The 12,142-nt window shown below is 39.6% G+C and overlaps 1 protein-coding gene across 1 annotated transcript in view; it reads left to right on the top strand.

Moving 5' to 3' along the window:
- Positions 1-12,142, top strand: part of JMY (junction mediating and regulatory protein, p53 cofactor) — an 87,081-nt gene that overhangs the window by 29,603 nt on the left and 45,336 nt on the right. The window contains exon 2 of the mRNA XM_045285308.1: positions 1,921-2,094. Within this exon, the coding sequence (XP_045141243.1) occupies positions 1,921-2,094 (174 nt within the window). The remainder of the gene's footprint in view (positions 1-1,920; positions 2,095-12,142) is intronic.

Here is a 12,142-nt window from a genome sequence, read left to right as displayed (position 1 = left end):
TTGACTTTCCTCCTGTCCCACTATCATGCTAAGTCCCCACCAGGGTTTCAGCAATTCCTCTTGGTTATATTATACTTGATCATGCCCTACCAGGCCCCCCACACCCTCCTCACCACCAATTTGGATCACTTGTTGTTCCCTTGTCCCTGGGTTTGTTAACACCGCTACCTGTTCTCCCATGTCGCCCTGGAACTGTGGGTCCCGTTGTTTTCTCCTCCACATTGTTTATCCAGCCTATCTTATTTAGACAGATTGCGGAGTTAATAACATGCACAAAAACAAGACAGAGCAAAACCAAGCAACAATATACAACAAGCCAATGACAAAAAGCAAATCAAAACACAACAAGAAAGAAAAGCTTGTTGTTCATTGTTTGTTGGCCTTTAGGAGTGTTTTCCAATCTAAGACTGGACTTCTTAAGAATTTGTGTTTTGTACCCATTTCCTCCAGTTCTAGGTCCATCTGTAGAACTGATCAGAACAGTTGGTAACCAGGCACCATCTAGCTCTGATCTCATGGTAGACAGAGCTGTAGCTTTTGTGTGAGCTAGTTCTATAGACTTGTTTCTGAGATGTTGGTTTCCATTTCTCTACCCTTTCTTTGCCTATGATTAATTACAGTGTAATTTGAAGCATCTGTAAATAAACTAATTTTTTTCAATGTGTGATCAATATTCTGTTAATAAGAACTTTTCCAAAATGTTTCATGGTGGTATAATGTTTCCTTATGTGACTATGCAATTATTTGCTTAACTATTTATTGCCTTATTAATTTTTAGGGGGTTGATATTTTGCTCAAATAATAAAATTTAAATGTTACTGAGTTCTTAAATTTTATGCATTAGTTTGTGCCTGAGTCTGATAATTTACTTAAGAAAGAGTCCTGAAAAAGGCATTACATTCCAGGGTTGGTCATTGATCACTGGTAAAGATATACTTAGAATGTCTGCAAAACAAAACAAAACCCCACAGCCATCAAGTCAATTCCAACTAATAACAACCCTATTGTACAGAGTAGAATTGCCTATTTGGATTCTTGAGGCTGACTTTAAATCTTTACAGGAGCAGAGAGCCTGTCTTTCTCCCAGAGAGTGACTAATGGGATCTAAAACTCTGGCCTTGTGTTTAGCAGCTCACTGCGTAAGCCACCACACCATTTGAAATTAAATCCTTTAGGAATGACTGTACAAAATACAAACTTATTTCCATCCAAGATAAGAGGAGTGCTCATAGGATTGCTATGAGTCGGAGTCCACTTGATGGTAGCTGTGGGTAGAGATGATTAGATGATGGGAATAGCGTGGTGAAAACTTTTGTAAAAGGATGGTAGACCAGTGCTTCTCAATTTTCCTGATGCCACAAACCTTTAATACAGTTCCTTATGTTGTGGTGCGCCCCCCCGCCCCCCAGCCATTACATTGTTTTCATTGCTACTTCATAGTTGTAATTTTGCTACTGCTATGAATCAGGCGACCCCTGTGAAAGGGTCATTTGACCCCCAAAGGGGTCAATACCCACAGGTTGAGAACCGCCGTTATAGTTTGTATAGTGAGCTCTACCTGAGGCAGGTGAGTCATGAAAAGCCTGGTGCATTTAGTTCCTTTAGGCCTTTGGTGTTTCAAAGTCACTGGTGGTTCTAAGTTAAATATTGGTCTTCTAACCAAGAGCTCTGCAGTTTGAGACCAGGAGCTGTTCACAGGATTTTTTGTTCTTGTAAAGATTTACTTCCAGGAAACCCATTGGGTCAGTCCATTTTGCTCCTATAGTGTCAATATGAGTCAACATTACTCAACAGCAGTGTTTTTTCTCCCATGTGTTTCGGGATTCCAAAGTCCTGAGAAGTCATGGAGGAGAGTACAAAGTAAGCAAACAGGCCACATTATATCAACTTTATTGGTAATGAAACTTTCATTTTCCCTAGCTCTTGGATAAGCACAAGAATACAGAGAGCATGGTAGAACTTCTTGAGTTGTATCAGATGGAGGATGACGCCTACAGCAGCCTTGCGGAAGCCACAACTGAACTCTACCAGTATTTACTTCAGCCATTCCGCGACATGAGAGAACTTGCCATGCTACGAAGGCAGCAGATCAAGGTATTATTATTCATTCAAACCCAAATAGTTAATGAAGTGTTTCAGAGTTTTCAGCCTGGCTGTATTAATACATGTCTTCTCCTCCCACCCCCGCCTTAACTAATGAATCAGGACACAGGATAAGATAAACTTAATGTCAAGATTGATGCACTCTCCTTTATTATTAATAATTTTGAAAAACATTGGGTTGCCAATTTTATATCATACACCTGACATTTTGTTTAAAATATTATGTAATTCAAACAAGACGTGTGAGACATTGCATTTCCACCAAATCTTTGCATTATAGCTAAACCCTAACACCCATGATCTATGAATTTTTCCTTATGTAAATACAGTACGTATTGGGTATCAGCATTGATAGCAAATTGATTGAACCTACTTTTCAGACTATTGGCCACTGGCATCATTAGCCATGGAGGTGAGTTCATTTCCAGATCTTAAGGGTAACTAAGGGGCATAGTCATGGCCATGACCAGTCTCAAATAACCAACCCGTAAGTGTGGCCTTTTTATGATTTTGAGTTTGTTCCACTTTTATCGTCCACTCTATCCAGGACCATCTAGCGCAGCGGTTTTAACCATAGGTCGTGAACACAAGGGTCACCCGATTCATAACAGTAGCAAGATTACAGTTATGAAGTAGCAATGAAAATAATTTTATTGTTCGGGGGTGGGGTGGTGGTCAACACAACATGAGGAACTATATTAAAGGATTGTGGCATTAGAAAGGTTGAGAACCACTGATCTAGTGTGATCTTTTCAGAGCAGTTTGGCTCATGAATTTTCAACCTTTATAAGCTAAGGAAAAAAGAGCAAGTAAAACCTAAAATTAAGTACTTGTAAAAAAATTATTTTTTGAGGTATGGAAATAATTAAACTAAAAAGGAGACGAGAATAGGGAAAATATGGTTGCACACATTTTTTAATCAAAGAAGTTTTCAATTTCTAGCCAAGTTGATCACAAAAAGAAGTACACATTATCAAAATCAGGAACAAAAATATATACACCACCACTACAGATGCTACTGATGTTGGCAGATTAGTAAGAGCATATGAACAACTCTGTGCACGTACATTCTAAAATGAAGGCAAAAGGGACATCATTCTTAGAAAAATGCACGTAATTAAAACATTCAAGGAGAAATGGAACATTTTAAATAGCCTTCTGTATAATAACAAATTGAATTTATAATTTAAAACCTTCTAAAAAATAAAGCTTTTCAGGCCCACACGACACCATTGAAAGATTATACCAAGCATTTAGGAAGAAATACCAATTCCTACATGGAAGAAGCACACCAGCTTGTGTGATCACGAGGTGTCTAAGGGATCAGGTATCAGGCATCAAAGAACAAAAAAATCAAATAATTGTGAATGAGGGGCAGTCCAGATTGGGGACCCAAGACCCATCTGTAGGCAACTGGAAATCCCCTTACAGAAGGGTCGCTGGGAGGAGACTATTTTGAGCAAATATTTTGAAACTAATGATGGCAACAAATGTGCTTAACACAATAGATGTATGCATGGATTGTGATAGAGTTGTGTGAGCCCCCAATAAAATGATTAAAAATAATAATACCAATTGTACACAAACTCATTCAGAAAACAGGAGAGAACTCTTCCCAACTCTTTTATGAACCCAGGAGTATCCGAATACCAAAATTAAATGAAGACATTATGGAAAAAAATATCCCTGATGAATGTAAATAAAATAATCTTGAATAAAATACAGTCAAAATGAGTAAACTAAGTGCCATCAAGTGAGTTCTGATTCAGAGCAACCCTATAGGACAGTGTAGGACTGCCTGTGTGGATTTCTGTAGCTCTTTACAGAAGTAGAAAGCCTCATCTTTCACCCACAGAGTACTTGGTGGTTTTGAACTGCTGAGCTAGCAGTCAGCAACCCATTGCATTACCCACTTTTTTTTTTTTTTAATTTTCAAGTAATTTATTTCTAATTATTCATATAAGAAAACTGTATTTGTTTTCTTTTTTTAAAAAATAATTTTATTGGGGACTCATACAACTCTTACCACAATCCGTACATCCACCCAGTGTGTCAAGTACATTTGTTGCCATCATCCTCCTCAAAACATTTGCTTTCCACTTGAGCCCTTGATATGAGCTCCTCACTTTCCCCCTCCTTCCTACCCTCCTGCACGAACCCTTTACCAATGTTAAAATCTGGTCACCTTAGCCTACATGGGCACCTTTCTCTGGTGCTCAGCCTCTCAAACGCTGGGCCCCTGGAACTGTGCTTTGCTCAGGTAATGTTACCAAGGTTTTTCAATGCTTCCAATACATTTCTTAAAGCACATTCTACTCTGCCATAAGCTTCAGCTGAAAGGTGCTCCACTCTGGTTCTGTGTGTCAGCAAACTTAAGGGTGCTCAACTTTCTCATTTCACTGGCCAAGAGCCCACCAATCTATATCATGCTTTTGATACCGTTATCGCTTCTCTACCACATCTCTGACATCATAGCTCTATTGGATAAAAGAGGGTCCATGTGCAGCAATCTCCAGTTCCTGAGATGGTTCATTGTAAATCAAGTGGGATGACAAAGCGGACAAATTATGCTAGAGCTCCGTACATCCTGTTTGCATGGTCTCACCTCATATGGGTACCTTATTTACCTTATTACGTACTATATGCCTTATTGTTTATTGTCCAATCACTGGTAGGCCACAAGCACCTCATACCTGGATAGTTCTACTCAGTTCATAAGAACAATTATGAGAATGGCACAGGACTAGGCAGTATGTCGCTCTGTTGTATGTAGGATCAGCGTGGGTCATAACTGACTGGATAGCACCTAACACCAACAGCCCATCCAGTCTCATAGAGACCTTATAGGACAGGATAGAATTGCTCCAGTGGGTTGCTGAGACTGTAACTCTGTGTGGGAATTAGAAGCCTCATCTTTCTCCGTTGGAGCAGCTGGTGATTTCGAACTTCTGACCTTGCAGTTAACAGTCCAACTCCTAACCACTGTGCCACCAGCGCGCTCTCCTTATTATACAAAGGGGCTTCAAAAAAAGTTCATGGGGAAATTGAATTAAGAAAGAAACAAAAACAAACTTAGTGACATTGAGTTGATTCTGACCCAAAATTAAAGATAATAGAAGATAATAGCATTTACCCTTAATTTTTTGACACCCCCCTCCAAAAGAATCTATTTTTTACCAAGATTCTAAGAGAATCTATTAGAAACACCTGGGAGGTCTTGTTAAAATGTAGATTCTGATTCAATTTATCTGTGGTAAAAAGGCAAATGCTCAGCTAGCTACAGCTCAGCCTGGACTCAAGCAGTTCAAAGCCTTGGTGCCTCTGCTTGGAAACCACTGTAGTATGTGAACTGGGAGCTATCTAGTGCTAGCACTGTTATTTATTCTCCTAACTGACCTATTTTCCATGTCCCCCTTTTGTTTCCTTGCCTTTAGATTTCTCTCACCATCTTTAAAAGCAGTGGGGTGGGAGGGCATCACTTAACACTCTTGCTTTGATGATTAAAAGAAGTTTTAGTAAGTACTGCTTTGAATATAAAAGTACACTAATAACTGCCAAATTATGCAGTGCTGTTAAATCTTTCAAGAGTCAGGTGACTCCTTGGCCCGGAACTTTGCCTTATGGATACTACTACATGAGTATATTAATAAATTTATCTTGGCATTAGTTTTATCAAATAATCTGAGTCATACTAACAAATCAGGAATATTATCTGTAAGTTTCTCACATGAAATCCAGTATCAAAGCAAGTGGTGTGCTTTATTATAAAAAGATTCCATGCCAAGAAATCTGTATTTATAAACCTGTCTTGCTATCCTGACACTTTTTTCCACATTCAAAACAGGCACTGTGTTCTTTCTAGGCCTGAAATTGAAAACAGAGGTGTCATTGTTTTTAGAACATGATTCAGCTGACCAAAGCCATCTTCAAAATTGCCAAGTTAGGAAAAGAATTTAGTATCCTAGCTTAACGTCTTAGATACAGTAAACTATAAATAAGTTCTTTAGCAATCAGCTGCATTTTGGCTCCTGAGTTTCAGAAGTCCGTTACGAGAAGGAAAGCATACAAAACATGCTGTATTCTGTATACTTCATTGTATAATGGCTACACGAGGATAGATACTTTGCCATCAGCAAAGTATAAATTATCTTCCAATTGCCAGAGGATCTGTTTACTTTTTTTCTTCAAAATGCGCTGATGCATGTTCTGGCTTTCTGCTGGTAAATAAATGGTGTAGTATTTAACCGAGCAATTAATTGAAAACAATTTTTATCTTAATGTTCTGAAGTAAAATTTTGAACTTTTAACACTGAGTGTTCAGTTTATTACAAATATGTTCACTTTGGAGCAGAATAACCACATTCATTTAATCAAAAATTAAATATAAAGGATTGTAAGTTAGGTATAAAAATGCTACCTAGATAAGGGAAAAAGGCAAGGAGGTGACTGCCAGCTATCTCCCAGATGGCAGCCAAAAAACCACAACTACCACTCCCAGGGCTGGATGTACAGAGGGAAGGCTTTGGACATATTAAAACTTCGAGGAGGAACCCTGTGGAGGAGAAACTCAGTTTGTGAGGAGGAGGCATAATCTGCTGGTGTTGATTCTGATTCTGTCAGAGCTTGTAGAGGGAACCCTGGTCTCTAGCACACTGGTTGTGAATCTGAGAAGGGCTGGCTCTTCAAGGTTGAGAAAACATCAAACAGGATTCTTTTAACTGCTTCAAGGAAAGAACTGTGGATATTGGGTGAAGAACGGAAGGTGGGATGGTGTTTACAGAAATGCTAGGCAGGTGGGAAATTTGAATATCGTCCTCAAGGCTTGGTGGACCAGGATGTGCTCTGATAAGACATGCCCCTCTCCAGGAGCTGCAGATTCAGTGCTGTCCTCTGAAATAAATTCTTCGGGGGTGGGGGTGGGGGCAGGTACCTGTCCAAGTAGTTGGGATTGGGGCCGGCCCCTCAGGCCTCTCCACTGATTCCCTACTCCATGCGGCCTGTTGCATTCACATTCAACCCAGTGCTCCAAGTCTCGTCCCACTTTTTCTGTGGAGATATAAACAATACCCTCTCCTTGGGTTGGCTATTTCCCTGTTCCCCCACTACCCATTTCTTTTTTGTCCCTTCCCCCGCTCCTCTTTAGTTGGCTATCATATGTATCCCTGGGTTTGGTCGGGCCAGTGAATTATTTACATGCCTCTTCTAGCCAAAGTCTCCTACTCCCACCTGTGACCCGCCCCCCCTTCCTGCATGGTCTTGTAAAAAGTTGAGGGAAGATACTGATAGGATACACTTGTGAGTCATTGCAAACAGGATTCCCTGAAATGCCGTCCTGCTGCATATAACATGAGCCCTCTGAGAAGCAGAAAGCGCAATTTTGTTACTAGCAAGAGGAGGAGTGGAACATGTCCTCTGGACCCAAGATGCCAGTGCAGTGAACCTCCTGGATCCAGAAGACAGCTGTGGCATCAGAGGAGCAGCAGCAGAACCAGGAGGCAGAGCATGGAACAGAGTAGTGGGCTTCACAGACCAGAGAGCAGGTTTGCTGACCCTTAGAGCTTGAACGGAATGCTTCTGGGTTGAGCCTTCTGGTGCAATAGTATGCCCCCTTGTGCATTAATTAGCAGAACTGAAAGAACTTTGTAACGTGTTTAGAAACAACTACCCTGACCATTTCTCACTGGCATTATTAAACTCACTGCCGTTGAATCTTTGCTCTGGGTCTCCCTGTGGGTTTCCAATAGTAGTCGTTTATGGGAGTAGAAAACCCAGTGTTTCTTGCACATTGGCATTATTACAGCCTGTTAAATTCTTAACCCTTTAATCAAATCATGAATTTTGCTTATATAGCCGTTGCAGTGGATATTAGAACCTAGAGATCAAGTAGAGAATACAAATTAAAACAATACAGATACTGCAACGTAAAATTGAGGGTATAATAATCATCGGAGAACTTTAAAAAAAAGAACCCCAGTCAAAATAAATTTATCATGAACTCAAACCACCGCTGCTGTTTTTTTGTTTTTGTTTTATTTGTTCACTCAGCAGTTTTTGGGTTTTTAAATAGTTCCAGAAACGATAGTTTTGTTTCTTAACTACAAAGGGAGTCACTTGTGTACTGATCATATCTCCCTTCCTCCCCCACACACTGGAAAAAGAGGTAACTCTTTCTCTTTTGTTTCTTGCTGACCTCATGTGAACACATGAGCTCATTGTTTGCTTGGTAGACACATTAAACCTGTGAGATAATGTTTCTTCAATTTATCTGGTTGGTATGGCTTGTGAACCTAAGAGGTGAACATATTTTTTCCCTTGTTTGTAATTATAAAGGCAATATGTGTTCAATAATGAAAATCTGGAAATTGAGGTTTTAAACAGGAAATAGTCACACCACAATCCATGGCATCAGTAGTACATTTTGTATTAAGCTATTAAAAAACTTGATTATTATTATTATTATTACATGGACTTATTTTTTGAGTGTACCATAATCTATTATTAGATATCCAGGATCTATTTTTTTCTTTATTTCCAACAATGTTGCAGTGAACATCATTGGTTATTACTTTTTGTTAAGGACTGAATTGTGTCCTAGTATGTGTTGTGAATCCAGGCCCATGTATATCAGTATAGTTTGTGTTTGCTGTAATAAAATTGGAATATTAGGCACAGAGAAGTGAGCAGACATGTGGAGAGATAAATGTGTCAAGCAATTGAAGATTAAAAGTTGAAGAGACAGAATCAATAGAAAAATGCCTTTTCTGAGAGCCTGTGCTTCATTATAGTCCCGCCACTAATATATGAGTATGTATCCTTTTAATCATGGTCATATCAGTCTTGGAAAATCCTGTTTTAAGTGTTAGAGTATTTCTATGTAATTTTTTGTCCCATCACCCAGAAATACTGCTTTATGTCTTTGCTTCTCTTTCCTGAACCAACTTAACTAACGTATATACTCAAGTATAAGCTGACCCGAATATCAGCCGAGGCACCTAATTTTACCACAAAAACTGCATTAAAAAATGTGCTGGAAAACTCTGCTTACACACGAGTGAGTATATACAGTACTCTTGTGCCTCTTTCCTTATAGAGGAAGAGAGATCATCAATTCCTTCATCTTTCCTTTGCCAAACTCAACATCTGCATTTCTTTGTGCTCATGGACTAAGTGTCCCTTATGTACCATGAGCAGATCTTCCTTTCTCAACACTTGGGCACTTTCCTCCTCCAATTGGCCCCATCTCCTTCCTGCATCTGTCTTCTTATCTGATGGTTGCTTTCCCTTATCACTCCATCAAGTCTGATCTTCTATTAAAAAAATTTTTTTTTAAAAGACCCTCTTCAACCCAATATCCTTTTCTAATTTTGCTTTCCCCCTTTTAATACAAAATTACTGATTTTCTTAGAAACTATTTACACACAGTGCTTACATCTTCTCATCTTCGTTCATTTCAGTCATTCAAGATATATTTTGTTCATCTTTTTTCATTAAGAACAAATAAAATTCAAATCTTCCAATTGTTCAATTGCTGTGTGCAACTGAAAAGCCAAAGAACTTATATTTAACAACAAAAAAACATGTTAACTGAATATGTTGTCTCTGAACCTTGTGTACTTACAAAGGAGAAGCATTCAGTATTTGTAAATTCAAAAAATAAAATTTAATGTAAAGAAAAAGTGTGTTTCATGCTGAAGCTACAGGTAAAGAGGGACCTCAATGTCAAATATAATTTGTAGAGACACATTAAGTCTTAAACAAGACCAAGATGGCATCAGGATGAGGGAAACCATCACCAAAGATCATAATGGTGTCCATGGATTCACAGAAACATGGCCACTTAAACAGGACATGCAGAACATAGCAAACTGTCACAAAATCATGATCTGGTGGAGTGCCGATACATCACAGTTGCAACTGGGGCTATACGCTTGTGTATTAGAAAGTCTTCAAGATAGGGCCAGGATCTTCCAACCAAAGCAGTGTAAATCTTGCCTAGTTACATCAAGAGCACATCCAGACAAGTTCCTGAGAGTGACTAGGAATGTCATAGCAATCTGTTTTCAAACACACTGCTCGAGGGTAAAGCTTTTCATGTGGCCGGCCAGTGGTCAGAACTTCATAGAAGTTGAACCTATGTCTCAAACTCACTACTGTTGAGTAATTTTGACTCAATAAATGGATTTAGGGCTCCCTATATAAGCCACAGCCTTCCACAAATCTGGTGCTCTAAAAATACAGTAGCTTATAACGAGTCAGGGAAGACGTCCATGAAATAGTAATTGAGCTGAGATCTAAAGGTAGTATGAGAGTTAACAGGCATAGGGAGCTTATCCAGAACTCTAGAACTGTTAACATGTTTAATGATCTTCATGCAGTTTGGTCCCAAGGATGGTAGTCATCATCCTTCACCTCTAAGTTGCATTTGACAAAGTTGCCTGCTCCTCAATCTTGCTGCTTCTGGAACTGTCCGAACCCACCAACTGCGTTATCTAAGAGAAAGGTGCCACCATCTGCTTTGGAAAGAAGCCTCAGGAACCCTGCGGGCCAATTCTGTTGTTAAGTTTGATGGTACCAGTTATTTATTTGGAGTTCTTTTGCTCATGCTTTTGGTGTTGCACATAAGAAATAATTCACTATTAAATCCAGGGTCAAAAAGTTTTGCCTGTATGTTTTCCTCCTAAAAATTTTATGAATTTGGCTCCTGAAATTTAGATCAGTGAGATCCATTCTTGGAGCTCATTTTTTAATATGGTATGAGGTTCCAGTATCATTCTTTGACATGTAGAAATCTGGTCATCCCAGCAACATTTTTTGAAGAGACTCTTCTTCCTCCATTGAATGGACCTGATAATCCTTGTCCAAAATCATTTGGTTGTAGATGCATGATTTGATATCCAGAGTCTCAGTTTTGTGATCTATATGTTGATCTGTATGACATCACACGGTTTTGATTACTTGAGTTTTGAAACTGGAAAATGTGACTAACTTTGTCCTTTTTTTTAATTATTAAAAGATCATTTTATTGGAGACTCTTACAACTCTTGTTACAATCCATACATTGATTGCATCAGGCATGTTTGTACATGTTGCCTTCATTCTTGCCCCACCCCCCCAGCAGCCCCTCCCCCACCCCAGCCTTCCCCTCCCCACCTTTATTCTTTTCTATACATTTACTTTCTATTGAGCCCTTGGTATCAGCTCCCCCCCCCCCCCATAATGCCCTAAAGATTATAAATTATTATTTTCAAAAAAGGGAGATGCCAACCGCTGTCTCCTGTCCCCCATGTTTTCTGTTGTTGTTCTCCCTGTTGAGGGGTGCATGGTTATGTGTTGATTATTGAGATTGGTCCCCAGTTCCTCTTTTCTCCCTTTTTCCCCTTCCCCCCTACCCTTCTTGTATCACTATCCCACTCCTGTTCCTGGATTCTGTGTGTCGTGAGCCCCCATCTCTTATACCTGTGTAAATCATCCAGGTTAGTCGGAATTGGGAAGCAACACTGGGGTAATGATAGTTAGTGGTGAGGAAGCCTCAAGGAGCCAGAGGAATGTTGTGTGTTTCATCGATGCTTTACTGCACCCTGGTTGACTCATCCCTTCCCTGTGGCTCCTCTGTTGGAGGATTGATCCATTATCTACAGATGGGCTTTGGGTCTCTGCTCCAACATCCCACATTCTCAACAATATTTTTTTGTTTGTTATGTGTATTCTGATGCCTATTACCAGGGCCTGATGACTCCTCATAATCAGACTGGCGGTGTGCTTCTTACATGTGGACTTGTTGCTTCTCTGCTGAGTGGCCACTTGTTTAAACTTCAGGCCTTTAAGACCCCAGACACTATATCTTTTAATAGCGGGGCACCATCTGCCTTCTTCACATTTTCTTATGCACCTGTTTTGTCTTCAGCTTCCTTTTACCTTCCTCCTGCCCCACCACCACTTTCCCCCTATTTCTACCTCTTGGTTTCTTCTTCTTAGCTAGTTTGCTGTTGCCCCGAACACACACACACACACACACACACACACACACACACACACACAC

The sequence above is a fragment of the Echinops telfairi genome, unplaced genomic scaffold (assembly GCF_000313985.2).
Source record: "Echinops telfairi isolate 266 unplaced genomic scaffold, ASM31398v2 ScPeMD7_7469;HRSCAF=8507_1, whole genome shotgun sequence".
NCBI lineage: Eukaryota > Metazoa > Chordata > Mammalia > Afrosoricida > Tenrecidae > Echinops > Echinops telfairi.
Note: the sequence above shows the minus strand (reverse complement) of the source record. Positions and strands in the feature narration are given on the sequence as shown.